The 15,037-nt window shown below is 40.1% G+C and overlaps 1 protein-coding gene across 2 annotated transcripts in view; it reads left to right on the top strand.

The window, feature by feature from the left end:
• The window catches only part of COL22A1 (collagen type XXII alpha 1 chain), a 231,224-nt gene that overhangs the window by 193,843 nt on the left and 22,344 nt on the right, over positions 1 to 15,037 (top strand). For both annotated transcript variants that reach the window (XM_046920616.1, NM_001139439.2), the window contains 6 exons: positions 5,046 to 5,090; positions 5,584 to 5,631; positions 7,603 to 7,716; positions 10,306 to 10,359; positions 13,070 to 13,123; positions 13,944 to 13,997. In XM_046920616.1, the coding sequence (XP_046776572.1) occupies positions 5,046 to 5,090; positions 5,584 to 5,631; positions 7,603 to 7,716; positions 10,306 to 10,359; positions 13,070 to 13,123; positions 13,944 to 13,997 (369 nt within the window). The remainder of the gene's footprint in view (positions 1 to 5,045; positions 5,091 to 5,583; positions 5,632 to 7,602; positions 7,717 to 10,305; positions 10,360 to 13,069; positions 13,124 to 13,943; positions 13,998 to 15,037) is intronic.

The raw sequence follows: 15,037 nt of genomic DNA, 5'->3' as shown, positions 1-15,037 counted from the left end.
GTACAGAGATATGTAGGTTTGGTTTTGTTCTGTTACTCTTAGCATAAGGTTTGGTGTTTATTTGTATGAACTATTCTTCAGAGTTTACTATGTCCATAAATCCCTGCGTAACCTCTTCTTCTGGACAAAGCAGTGAACAGCTGAATCTACTGCTTTATTTTTCTGTATCATCTTTGGTCTACCTATATCATCCTCTCTAAATTTGTCTTTTTTTTTTTCTTTTCTTTTCTGATTAACTAAAGCCCCAATTCTTAAAGCCTGAAAAATGTAAACTTTTTTATATTCTTCTTTTTGTTTGTTTCTTTTTTTTTATTCTTATATTTGGGGATGGGAACAGGAAAGCCAAGGAACAGATGGAACTGAACTTTGCAAAGGATACAAAGAATAACAAGAGATCCTGTGGGTTCATTGGTTAGAAAAGAAGAGCATATCCTCAAGAAGCATGTATCCCCTCTGATAAATGAGAAGGGAGAAGTGGCTATAGTGGACACAGAGAAGGCTGAGATACTCAACATGTTCTTTGCCTTGGTCTTCACTGGCAATCAGGCTTCCCACATCTTTCATGTACCTGAACCTCCAGTTAGAGGTTGGGGGAGCAAAATCCCTCCCACTGTAAGCAGAGAGAGAGTTTGAGACCACCTGATGAGATTGAATATATACAAGTCTAAGGGCCAGATAACATGCACCTCAGGGTCCTGAAGAAACTGGCTGAGGTGGTTTCCAAGTCACTCTCCATCATACTTGAAAAGTCACATCTCTTGGGCAAGGTCCCCATTGTTGGGAAAAAGGAAAACATCACTCCCATTGTGAAGAAAGGTAGAAAGGAGTACCTGGGCAATTACAGGCTGGTAAGCCTCCCCTCTGCACTGGGAAAGGTCATGGAACAGATCCTCCTTAAAACTATTTTAAGACACACGCAAGGTGAAGAGGTGATCTGAAATAGCCAGCATGGCTTCACCAGGAGCAAATTATGCCTGGCCTCTGGTGTCCTGCTAGAATGGACCAACAGCATCAGTCAACAAAGGAAGATCAACCAATGTCACTTACCTGGACTTCTGTAAGGCCTTTGACATGGTCCCACACAACATCCTTATCTGTAAATTGGAGAAATGTGGATTTGTTGAGTGTTCTATTTGATAGATAAGGAATTGGCTGCATAACCAGAGCTAGAGAGTTGCATTCAATGGCTCTGCATCCAGGTGGAGACTGGTGATGAGTGGTTTCCTTCGGGAGTCTGCACTGGGACTGGTGCTCTTTAATATCTTTATCAACAGCCTAGACAGTGGGATTGAGTGCACCCTCAGGAATTTTGCTGATGACACAAAACTGAATGGTGCAGTTGATACAACAGAAGGATCTGTTCACCACCATCCAGAGGGACCTGGACAGACTTGAAAACTGGGTGAATGTGAGCCTAATAAAGTTCAATAAAGCGGAATGATTTCAAACTAAAAGAAGGGAGATTTAGATTAGATTTTAGGAAATAATTCTTTACTCATAAGGTGGTGAGGCACTGAAACAAGTTGCCCAGAGAACCCGTGATTGCCCCATCCTTGGAGGTTGGATGAAGCCCTGGGCAGCCTGATCAGATGGGTGGCAACCCTGTCCATGGCAGGGAGTTGGAAGTAGGTGGGTTTTACGGACCCCTCTAACTCAAGCCATTCTATGATATTATTCTGTAATTTGTATTTCCCTCTAGTTGGACTGCTTTTCTCCATAATAGGACTGTTACATGCCTAATTTCATTCCCCCAATGAAATTACTTCAAATATTAATTTTACTTACTTCTGGAAAAAAGAAAAATCTAAGCACATTTTAAGCTGGCAGTGTTCCTTTATCAGCTATTAAAAAAGCATAGCCTTAAGTAACCTATCCAGAGAAATTGGCCAAATCTGTGTCATGCTCTGAAAACTGCAGAAAATGATTCTATGCTTTTCTCTGTAAGCATCCATTCTGCTCTGCTTGTCTGCTGGGAGAGAAAAAAGTTTCCTTTCAGCATACCTTAAATTAAAATACAATCTGAATGACAAAGTCTCTTGTCCTACAGTTAGCACTGAGGGCACCCATTTGATTTGGTCTTTCTGTATTTTGATTATGATAATTTTAATTAACAAAAGCATTAATCATTTTTAAATGTGCTAATTATTTGATAACTGATAACTACGTTCCAATTTTACTGGGAAGTTAATCTTCCCATCTATTTATTTTTGTAATTGCAAAAACTTAGTGTGTGCATACTGCCACTGGATCTGAAAAATAGACTTTTCTTTCCTGGGGTTGGTTTTCCCATGCAGTTCGAAAGCCATTTCCAAAGAGTTTGGATACTAATTAAGTTTCCTTTTTTTCTTGTTATTCCTGGAAATTAGAAAACCTCTATCTATGATAGTGATTTTATGCGTAGTTTCCTATTTTGTAGTAGTATTTTCCAACCATATGCTTTTGATTTTACTGTTGCATGTGGCTGGCTTCCTTATAAATTTTCTTTGTTTTATTTTTCAACGTGTCATTTACACAGCTTCCATCCATTCCTGCTTTGGGACCATTTGTGCGTGTCAGCTTTTGTGGGCAAACCAAGTACTCTGGATCCTGTGCATCACACCTCCCCTCTGCTGCCTGCTTTGTCCTCCCTGATATCCAGTGGTACAATTAATTGATATTCTAATATACTTATACTCTGTACCTTCTGTCATTGTCAGTCAGCTCAGAGTAGTTCACAGCTTGTAGCTTGTTATCTTTTCTAACTCCTGGTCTCTATAGCTCAGCAGTGTTTTCTTTGTTTTGGACTCAGCCCATTGCCTATTCTGCAATAATGCAGCATGCTGAAGTGCCATTGTCCTATATTTCAACTCAGACAGTCATTCATCAAAGAAGGCTCTCTTTTTGCAGTCTTGTACTAAAACTTTTTGGCTTCTCCTGTGGATGCTGTGGTTTTCAAGTTCACCAACCATGGCATTTCTCATCCTGATTTATTTACATCCTGCTAAAAGACATCACCAGCTCCACATCATACAGCTTTCAAAAAGATAGGTCTATCTCTTTGTCCTAAAGCAATCTGATGCAGTGTAGATATCATAGCCATGTTTAAAAGAATTCAGTTCTAGCTTTCTGATCAAGGATGATTCTCATGGCTCAAGTCTTTGCTTTCTGTTTAACTCCTTAAAACAAATGCTGTGTGAGTCTTCCTGAACATGGCCAATACGTGAATGTAAGATCAGTTTAATAGGTATGTAGGGAATCCTCTTCCACTTTGACGTGTGGTTTAAGAGGATGCCAAGAACATGAGCTGAAGATTAGCAACAGAAGGAACTTTGGGAAGATCACAGTCTTCTAACAACCACATAGTTGCTCTTTAGAAACAGTAATCTAAAAATGGTTGAAATTTTGTCTTGTGTTTCTTCAATTCCCCATAAGGGCATCTGTGGGTAATTATGATCTGAATATCTCCTTCACACTTTACCTTCTCTTGAACTTCACTTGTGGAAGGTTTAGCTTCCTCTAAAAACAAGCTTTTCATTCATGGAATTCAGTGCCACTTCAGTTCCACTTTATGTCACTTCAGTTCATATTTAATATTCATCTCTTAGGAAGCCAAGGTAACTGAAGGGTTGTCATTCACTCAGAAGTGTTTAATATGGACATAAAGAGCAACCAAACATTTTTCATTTTCTCTTTCCTCTGACATGGACTACATAATTTAAATTATAAGTGAGATACAAGGATGAAATTCTGTTTTGCCCTATAGCTGTAACTGCAGTATAGTAGGTTATCACAGCTGTGCCTCTGTGCACGTAGATTTTGAGTTCCCCAGTCAGCCCAGGAACTCCCCATCTAGTTGGCTTCATTAATAGTACAGTGAACTTAGTGGAAATAAGTGATGAAACAACTTGAATTGAGGTGATTGACATAATTCTTAACCCCCTTCCTAACAAAGCCTTTGACTAATTCTTAAAGCTACTTTCCATGTTCTAATTTGTGTAGCCTCAGGTGTTCCCTGGGTGTGCTGAGCCTAGGCCAACTTACAGGCATTGCTTATGTTGATTAACGTCCTGGGTGGGGAATCTGGCACTGTCACAGAGACCTCCTCAGGTGGGTCCTACTGCAAAAGCAACCAAACTGAACACGGATAAGATACTTCTAAGTAGTAAGTAGAAACTGTTCTGCACACAGAAATGTGGTTGTGTAGGTCAGTCTTTTGTATGCAGTTTAAGATGGCCAACAGCAATGGATCACATATATGCAGGAGTAATTACATAGGACAACAACTTGATAGAGAAGTTAGAGAATAGTTTTGGAAATCTCACTCAGTCCAACTGAAAATGCCACTGAAGATTTCTCTCACTGTCTGAGTAATGAGAAACTGTTCTTTTCAAGAGACTCAGTTGTCTGTGTAAGCATTACTTAATGCAAAGATTCAAAACAATGTTGTTTGTTTTTTTAACAAATTAATGACTTGCTAATAACAGGCAAGAGATGCCCATTAAGGTTACCTTTTCCTAACCGTGACTTCCTGCACCTTAAATTCCAAGATTGCTGCTCATTTCCTCATTTTCATCTCATGAAAACTGACACAAATACTTTCTTCACATCAAAAAAGAAAAAAAGAAAAAAAAAGTTTACTTACTATTACTATTTCAGGTGCAAGGTCTTGTTTGCAACACTAATGCAAAGAGAGGCCATGATTTTTCATTTTACAGGTGTCTTCAGGAATTTAAAGCTTCATCCTTCACACTTCTGCAGTCATAGTGTTTTCCTGGAACCAGGAGACATACCAGAGCAATTTCAGTTGTGTGAATTTCACTGGGTCATAATGTAAATAAGAGAGATTTAGGAAGGAATGAGAAGAAGTGATTAAGAAAAAGCAAAAAAAAAACCAAGAAGGTCAACTTCTAAATCTGTACATGGAGGAGTTGACTGTGTGCCACATGCAGAGAGCAGCCGTGCTCAGCAGAAACATTTGTTAGACCAAAGCAATCAGCAGAATGTGGGAGCAACCAGAGGGTTAGCGTATCATAATCTCATAGAATTTTCCTTTTCTTAATTTATAGGGTCTACCTGGAAATCCAGGGGAAAGAGGACCTCCTGGAAAACCAGTACGTAACTTTTCTTCCATGTTGCATCCCAAAAAGTTTTTGTCCTGCTGTTCTGTTCTCTTCTATTTCATTTTCCTCCAGTACAAATTGTCTTGAGTATGGTTCAGTGTTTTTTCTCTGCTGCTCTTCCCAGGAAAAAAAAACACAACAACAACAACAACAAAATTAGGAACTATTAAAGGATTATAATTAAAGTACCTATGATGGGTTTGGAACAGCATAAAAATAACTGAGTGTTCTGCATGCAAAAAAAAAAAAAAAAAAAAAAAAAAAGCCAAAATTGTGAAGACAATTTCTTAAAAACACTATAGCGTGCTATGAGCAAGTACATGATCAAGAATACACAGAGGTCTCAGATATGATGTTTATTGATAATGTAAGGGAACTGATATGTTTTTAGCCCAAAGAGAAACTTATACCAGGCCACAGACACATTCAGGAAGATTTCTTACATTTATACCTTTTAAAATTGCCTGAATTTTTCACTCCACAGGGTACCTCACCCCTGCTATCTCCGGAGGACATAAATCTCTTAGTGAAGGTAATCAGCTTTTGAGGATGGTGGGAGTTTATCTGTATGTTTGATTCAAACCTAGCTAACACCATGCGATGGGAGAGTGTCAGAGCTGGAAGTGCAAAAGATGCCTTAAACTACTCCAGCAGAGCTTGAAAATTGCAGGTCTCGTGCTGGCACAGCTGTTGGGACACACAAGGATGTGCTGGAGATCAAAACCCAGTGCTTTCCAGCAGCCCACACTAGTGACATGGCCTACAAAGATCTTCGTAATGTGGTTTAAGTTGTAAAAACTCTGATACTTTTTCATATCTTTGGGAGGCTTTCCCTTCCAACTAGAAATAACTATTGTTATATAGCTATATATTAAATATTGTTATATAGCATAACTATTACCTAAAGCAGAAAATGGAAACCACTTTAATCAAATGGCTGATCTTTCACGCACACCTGCAACAGTCACTACACTTCACACTGTGGATGCAAATTCAATTTGCATAATGCCTCTAAAAGGATGCAGGTAATCAACCCCACCACATACAGCCATGTTTCATACATGGTGATCTGTCTGTCTGCTTTTACTCTCCATGTAGACAGTTGTCTGGAAAATGAGTCTGTATTTGAGAGGTGCTGATTGCAAAATCTTTAAAGATTTACATGGTCTGAGTTGGGAGATTTTTAAGCAGGTTTGAGACATGGCAAGAAATCCTTCCTTATTGATTAAAAGAAACTAAAAAAATTACTCCTTTTACTAACCACATTAATAAAATGACCCTTTTAAGATTGCTGCTTTGAAATGACTTCATTGAAGAGCTGTTTTTCTCAGGCAACAAAGTATTTTTTTTTCCAGAAATTTCACTGTATTTGTTTGGTATTTCTGATCAAGAGAGTAGCAACAGACTGTTACTTGGGTATGGAATGTCACTGTGATGTTCCTTTCTTCTTCTTCTTTTTTCTTTTTTTTTTTCGTTTTTTTTTTCTTCAGTTATATTACAGTTGCACACACACAGTATATTCTTTATGTTTGATACTTTTTCACTCCATGCCTGGCCCAGCTTTACATCCAGCATCACCTTCAGACCCCAGATGCAATTAAGACTCTGTTGTTCTAGGTATCTCTTAAGCTCTTACGTTTTCAGTAGGAAAATATTAATGAAGGAACAGACGTTCAGAAAGACACTTTTCCCTGCAATTTCACAGAAGAATGAAATATTTTTCTGATATTTCCAGCTGAGCTGGAGTTGTACCAAGCTGACCTGATGTCCCATCTTTTGGGCTATGTTGTCTCTCATAGCCAGGACTCACTTCCGTTTTACTAATGGAAGTCTGTCTTTGAAATGAAAATGTCATACCTTGAGGACAACAGAATTGAAAACAGTGTTGAGATGATGCTTCAAATAATTTTTGAGGGAGGGAGGTTGTAATTCTCATGACTGAGTTTGGCCAAGACACTCTGATGTTCACCTAGTCTTGATGAACTCCAGCAGATGAGTTCTCCTTAGCCAGGCTAGCTGCAGAATAGTTTCTTTTGCAGAACACCCTTTCTGGTGCTGTGCTGCAACAATGGAGTTTTCCATAGCAGTATGCCCCTTTAGCAGTAACTCAGGTCTTTTTGACTGATAGAGACAGAGTTTTCTTCAAGTAGTCTTGTAGATTACAAACAAAGCTTTTTCTTGATAGTGTTGCTTTGTGGCTATCTGATCCTGTTTCCTTGGTTTCTTGATCATTAAGATCAGTTAAGAGCTGCCCAAAACACCCCAAGGGATCCTGTGAAAGCTCAGAAGCTAGCCCTCTCTCTCCTTCACACTAACCTCACTTCACTGTATGTCAAAATAACCCAGCTCCTCCTGGTGTGGTCAAAGTGCAATGGCCTACAGGTTATCATAGAATCACAGGTTATGTTTCTCCTTACTGCTGCTGCATTCATACTCAGCATCTTCAGGTTCTACTAGATACCTTCATTCTGTTGCTAATTTACTTCTTAATGTTCTCTCCTAGGATGTGTGCACTGAATGCCCACCTGGCCCACCAGGACTGCCAGGCATCCCAGGTTTCAAAGGTGACAAAGGTCTCCGAGGACCACCAGGTAGAGACGGCCAGGATGGGAAAATGGTAAGAGATCTAGGGAAGTGGTCATCCCTTGGATTTAGTTTAACTATATCCCTTGGATATGATTTAACTATTTTTTTTCCTAACAATATTTTTACATGGTTAATTTTTTTATTTTTATTTTTAGTTACAATGTACTGAATCTTTTACAGCTGTCTTTGGAGTCAATGGACTGGATTTCAGCTGCTTCAGAGAGCCATAAAGTCTCTTCTGAGCCTTCTTTTCTCCAGACTAAACAATCCCAGTTCCCTCAGCCACTCCTCATAAGACTTGTGCTCTAGACCCCTTGCAAGCTTCATTGCTCTTCACTGGACACGCTCCAGAGCCTTGATGTCTTTCTTGCAGTGAGCGACCAAAAACTGAACACAGTACTCAAGGTGTGGCCTCACCAGAACTGAATATGGTGACCAGCTTTCCTGGAGCCCTTTACCTTTCAGGACAGACTCCCAAGGGACCCTCCCTACCAGTGTCCTGAAGTACAAAGTCTGCCCTCCAGAAGTCCAAGATAGCAGTTATGCTGACCCCCCTCCTGACTTCACCAATAGAGAACTCTAGCATTTCATGGTTGCTCTGCCCAAGACAGCTCCTGACCTCCACATCTCTCAGCATTTCTCTGTTTCTGAACAGCATGTCTAGCGAGGCATCTCCCCTGGTAGGCTCTCTTACCAGTTGCATCAGGAAGTTATCTTCCACATATTCTAGAAACCTCCTAGCCTGCTTTTTCTGCTCTGTATTATATTTCCAGCATATATCAAGGAAGTTGAAGTCCCCCATGAGAACAAGGGCTGGTAATCACACAACTTCTGCCAGCTGCTCGTAGAACACCTCATCCATCTCTTCATCTTGGTTAGGCACTCTATAACTTCTCCACCAGGTTGTCAGCCCTATTGACCTTCCCCCTAATCCTTACCCACGTAGACTCAACCTTATCATTGTGAGCCACAAGCTCAGCAAATCAAAACAGTGTCTAACATAGGAAGCCATGCCACTGCACCTCCTTTCTTGCCTTTTCATTCTGAAGAACTTAAAGCCATCCATTGCAACATTCCAGTTGTGGAACCAATCCCACCATGTTTCAGTAATGACAACTAGTCATAGTTTGTCTTCCATGCAATGGCTGACAGCACCTCCTGTTTGTTGTCCATGCTGTGTGCATTGGTATAGATGCACTTTAGCTGAGACATTTGCCTCACTCCCAGTCCTGTCATCATTCCCCTAGACTCATCTTTAATGAGCCTTATTTTATTCCCTTCCTCTTTCACACCTAGTTTAAAACTGTCTCAGTGAGCCCTACCAGCTCCTGGGCTAGGATCTATTTCCCCCTTTAAGACAGGTGAGACCCATGTGCAGCCATCAGGACAGGCACCCGGTAAACCACTCCATAGTCAAAAAACCAAAACTCCTGTGATTGCACCAGCCTATCAGCCACATATTTATGAGTGGGTTTTCCTGGTCCTCTCAAGGAAAACACTACCTATCCACCTGTTCTTGTCCATCATCTACTCTGTAGGAGAAACCAAGCTCCTACAGGAAGCTGTTTTTCAGACCTGTTCATTGTTCAGTAGGAGAAATAGCAGTGGTGTATGAAAAGAAAGTAGAGAACAGTGACTGAGGACTGAGTAGAGTGCATTGCTGATTGAGCCATGATCATTATGTGGATTTTTTACTGGCTACAAGGATGCCTAAAGGAAGTTTTAGGAGTAGCTATTGTTTAAGAGACAAATTTTGCAGAGGACTTGAAATAAAGGATGGAGGTTAAGGGGTTTTAATGAATGACATGTGCTGAAATTAATCCCTTAACCTTTTCAATTATCTGTCAGGACAGAGTGAGAGTAAAAGTGATGGCTCTCTACCATCCAGAGATCCTATATTATTTCACAGCCCTAAAAAAGCTCATCTAATGTTCTCGGTTTCAGTTTTCCTCTATCAGTTATGCTAGTAGATCTCTACAGTTCTACTAAGTGGAAATAAGTCAGTGAAAAAATGTGTGGTGTAACTGAGAATTTGACCCATCAGTCCATAGTGAGCTTTGATGCATCCCATTTGAACTGCAAGGAGGAATTTGGAAGAAGAAAATCAAAACTTTACTGTTCCAGGAAACCAGGCACTTCTGTAAACAGCAACACGAAGAATGTTATTATTCTAATTAATCACGATCTTGACTGTACTTTACCATATGGGTTTTGGCATGATGGGTTTCAGTTTTTCAGATGGGAAATTGCCTTGTAATTAATCCTTTTGTGGCACTCTGTTTGTGGCTTCCCCTTGAGACTGTGTGTTTCCAGCAGTGGCCAAGGCTGATACATATAACCACAAAGGTTTCCTAAGGGTTAGCTTGTTTGGAAAAGAGCCAACTACAGTGTTAGACATTGTTGTAGGTTAACCAAGAGGAATACATAATGTGCTGATGAACCTTTCAATGCCATATGCAAAAAGATCTGTATAGTACAGTAGGTGCTGGAGAACAGATCAATCTGCAATACTGAGCATAAAGGTGGCCTGTCCACCTTGCCTCCAGCACTGAGGATGACAGGCTCTGCCTTCTTGATCTGTAAGAAACTAGTATTTACCTCTACTTCTTCTGCACTGCAGGGAAATGCTGGTCCCAGAGGTCCTGCAGGCCCACCTGGGCTGGATGGCCAAAAGGTTGGTTGATTTTCAGTGTTCTAAGCAGAAGTTACCTGTGATTAGTTAGAGCACTGGTGACACAGGCTCTTGGTAGGACCCATCCCTATATTAAGGGGTAGAACTGACCTATTGGGTGGGCCCTGCACTGGCAATTCAGTGGAGTACCACAGGTGCACAGAAATGCACAGCTCTCTACATGAACATTGTTCCATTTAAATGCAGTCTTCTACCATCCCTCTGTTCACAAAAACAAACAAACAGAAATGAAACAAAACAAAACGTAAAGGGTTTGATTCCTGATAAAGAATTTCATTTCACTGATCTTTTGATGAGAGAGATGGAAATCAGAATCAACTGTCAATCCAAATCAGGTGAGGAAACAATTAGAGGTTCAGCAGTAACCCTCTTCCCGCATTGATCCTCTCCTTTCTATATCCCACATGTTGGAATCCCTTTAAATTGAAGTGTGGCCTTCAAATACACTATCTGCAATATTTGCAGATCCGCATATCCTGAACGCTCCCTGAAATACCCTGTAAAAAGAATGACTTGGTTCAGATGTATCTTTCTACCTCATGATTTAGGGACGTAGGACAATGTAAAACACAGTGTCTGAAGGATTCCAATAAGATCACATTTTGAGCATTGCCCACAAATAGCTCTGTCAGCATTCTATTCACAGTGCCAGTGGCTGGTCAGTCAAAACCTTTAAAAATACCTAACATGAAATAAATCAAAACAAATCAATGGAGAGAGAGAGAAGAAATGAAGGCCACAGTTCCCAACATACTTCCCTGCATCCTGACCTACTGTCTAAAACAACTTCTGCTATTTTAACATCTTTGTATTTGCACTTATTAGTGTAGGACAAACTAATACTGATTCATAAATTAATTTTAAATCTTGCAAATTAAAGTGTGCTGAAGGTGAGCAGTAGAGTCTCAAAAGCAAACATTAAGGCTGATCAAAATGAGAGTACATTCCAAGATTAAATTTTCAAATGAATTAGCATCCCATAAAGACAACAACCAGTGGAAAACCCAGGTAGTCTGAGACTCTCATAAGCTGCTTTATTTAATGCTATGCAAAAGTGGAGGTCTGGGTAGCAAGACTGAATAGAATGGTTTGCACTGAAAGGGACCTTAAAGATCATCTAGTTCCAACACCCTACTGTGGGCAAGGACGCCTTCCACTGGGTTAGGTTGCCCAGGACCCCATTCAACCTGGCCTTGGACACTTCCAGGGATGGGGTAATCACAGCTTCTCTGGACAGCCTCTTCCAGAGCCCCACCATCCTCATAGTGAAGAATTTCTTCCTTATAGCTAATCTAATCTCTTTTATTTTAAGGCCACTACTCTTTTTCTTATTGGTACACAGTATACTCCTTGATAAGGAATCCCTCTCTAACTTTACTGTAGGCCCCCTTCAGCTGCTGGAAGGCTGCTATAAGGTCTCTCTGTAGCTTTCTCCAGGCTGAGCAACCCCAACTCTCACTGCAAAGGCTCTTCGCAACAGCTTCTCAGCCTGTTCAGTTGAAACCTGCCCAAGGAGGTTGTGGATGCCCCATCCCTGGAGTTATTCAAGGCCAGGCTGAATGTGGCTCTGGGCAGCCTATTCTAGTGGTTGGTGACCCTGCACATAGAAGAGGGGTTGAAAGTAGATGATCATTGTGTTCCTTTTCAACCCAGGCCATCCTGTGATTCTATGATGATGAATCTATGAAATTACAAGACTTAAACTGTACATGTGCATAATATAAAATCAAATAATTGATAAATAATCTGACTTGCATTCAGTAAACTGGCAAATTCATGGCATTTATAATTGTTAAGAGCAAATACTGTAAAACTTTTCAGAAGAGACAAAGACAAAGGCTGTCAGTATGACTCCTTTCCAAATATTTGAGGAGGCTCCTGGCGGTCTGGAGAGCTCTGCACTTTTAAAAGTGCAATATGTTGTCTCTACCAGCACCATGCAAATCTGTACAACTCTCCCTTCCCTACTTGGCTCCTAGCTCTCATGTAATGAACCAGAGAATCATTTCAATGGCCTGCAATTCATTAGTGTCCTCTGTGTCGTTCAGGTCATAATTTGTATACCCAGCATCTCAGTATTTTTTGCTGTGTGAGATTCATCTTGCCTGTAAGCAACTGTAAGCATTGATAATACAGTCATCTGCTTTTGAGTTAGTTGCTTCTTCTCTGTTAGAGACACAGAGAGATTGGAGGGCACATTCTAGGCATTAATTTTCTGGCTGCACCTTAGAAATGCTGGTTTTGGCACTGTTGGCCCTGAAGGGAAAAGAGATTAGTACTAATGCTGTAGATGCCCTTAGCGGGATGAATGATTCCTTACCAAAATCCCATTTAGTTCATTGCCTAACAGCCTTTTTATCTTTAAGGCTGTTTATGTCCTCTTCGTGTCCCTGAGCCAAAAAAATAAAATAAAATTATATATATATATATATATACATATCTATCTATCTATCTATCTATCTATAAAAGTAACAGGCCATCCTGGTTCAGAGACCATTTTCCCATATATTGCTAGCTCCAGTACTGATAGGGAAAATCACAGGCAGAATTTAAGAGGAGCACAAGCAGGGTTCAGTTCTTATTTCTGTATTTTATGCTCAGATGACCAAGTGCCTTATGAAATTAGTCAAAAAGCTAATAAAATACTGAATTTAAGTGACTTTTGGTGACTTTTTTTTTCTCATTTATCAAGGGTGCTAAAGGAGACCGTGGTATAACTGGGGATGCAGGAGAAAAAGGTGAACAGGTAAAAATGAACTATGCTTTCCAATAGTGCTTCCTCTGTGATTCCTTCTTCATCAACAGTTGCTCTAATGCTGAAAAATCCAACTACTTGAAAAAAAGACAAGAAAGATGGGAGCTGTCCATCACTGCTAAACCTCAAATGGACTTTACTAAAGAGTGGGACCATAGAAGTCCTCCTCAGGATTCCCTTCCAATCTCCAATGCAAATCTTCCCTTTGTTGTGTTTCTGGATTTCAAGATGATGTTTTCCTCACCTCTGCATTGAATACATTCAGTTCTCTGCAGTACCCAACTTCTGTTCACTTCCCCAGCTAACACCTACATGAGGTCCAGGAGATTAAACATCTCTGGACTGAAAAGGCCAGTTTTGCTATTTATCCTGGAAGGTATCTCCTATATCAGTCTCTCCTGGACTCCTATAGGATGTTCCACAAGAAAGAAAATAGTCTAAGTTGTAGAAAATGTTTACAATTATTTTTGTCAAGGGCTGAGTTTAAGGTGCAAATTCAGTCTTCAAAGAAAATTGTAGGATATTTTAAACAACATTGATTTCCAGCCAGGTCTTCTCCCACAATATTTGTTCTCAGCTCCTGTTAACGTACCGTGAAATATATATTACAGAAAATACACCCTAAATCTAACTGTGTTCATTACTGAAGTGCATACTTTGAAAATCAGCACTGCGATTTAAAAAGCTGCAGTCCATTATTTTCTTATAACCAGCACTCTGTGTATTGTCTCATTTTGATGTTACCTCACAGTACCTAATGAACCTACATACAAATGGAAATATGAATAATGTCTCTCCTTTTGTTTTGCAGGGACACCCTGGAATGCCTGGCTTTGCAGGGGCTCCTGGAAGCCCTGGCCCACCTGTAAGTTCCTCTGTTCCAAAGCAGATGGTCTTATATTTTCCTTACTAATAACAGTAGCCGCAGAAAGGGCCATGCTCACCTGCCTGCACGTTGCGTTTTCCTTTTCCAGTGGGTTCCTAATGGTCCCTTGAGTGTCATAGATTTCTCTGCTCATGATAATTGCTATTTAATACATCAGCCACTTTTCATTGATTGCTTCATCTCACTCTGTAAATTGATGCTAAGCTTCAGTCTCTCTCTTTATATAAGGCAATGATCATGAAAACTCTTCCACAGAGACTACTTAGGAGTACATATATAGGTGTTTACTTATAGGAAGAATAAGTTGTCAGTCTGGAACTGGCAGATCTAACAGTGTTTTTGGTTTTCAGTTTTATGCAGTAATATGAGAGTGAATTTTCTCCAATTTTTGTATCTTACGGCTTACTTTTGAATTAAGAGGCCTTTTACATGTTACCTGCTGCATCAAAATCCTTATTTCTTGTTCTACTCTCTCCACAAATACAGTTATGCTTCTTTGTCTATATAAAGTCATAATATTGGGGTGTCATTGCAGAAGCAAGGCTGAAATAACTTGGCTCTCCTGCTTGTGATATCACCACTTGCAGTCTCCAGGAGCAGGGACTTTTCCTGAGCAAAGGACTTTTCTTTCCAAACTTTCTGTCTTTGCCTACAGTCATTACTACTCACATTGCTGCTTGCAGAGCAATTTGACTCCGCTATGATAAGGGTTTTCAGCATTTGTCTTTAATGGGAATCAGCATAGTCTCTTTAAAGCTGAGTTTACTTGTAACTCCTAAAGGACAGGAGGTACTGGAAGAAAAAAAGTCTGTTAAAATTCTGCTTTCAGATGGTAGTGATGCCTAGAGTATGCTGACTGCTTTGCCACCAGTATAACACATGGGCCCTCTTTGTGGGTCATTTGCACTTCTGCAAGCTCATTTTAAGAAGATTTTTAAGAGAAACTGATAGTATGGGAACATTTACTGCCACAGCCATAAGTCTATTTTAGTAGGAACAGAATTCTTATATCTATTCCA

This window comes from Gallus gallus, chromosome 2 (assembly GCF_016699485.2).
Source record: "Gallus gallus isolate bGalGal1 chromosome 2, bGalGal1.mat.broiler.GRCg7b, whole genome shotgun sequence".
NCBI lineage: Eukaryota > Metazoa > Chordata > Aves > Galliformes > Phasianidae > Gallus > Gallus gallus.
The sequence above is the reverse complement of the archived record's forward strand: the minus strand, read 5'-3'. Positions and strand labels throughout refer to the sequence as shown.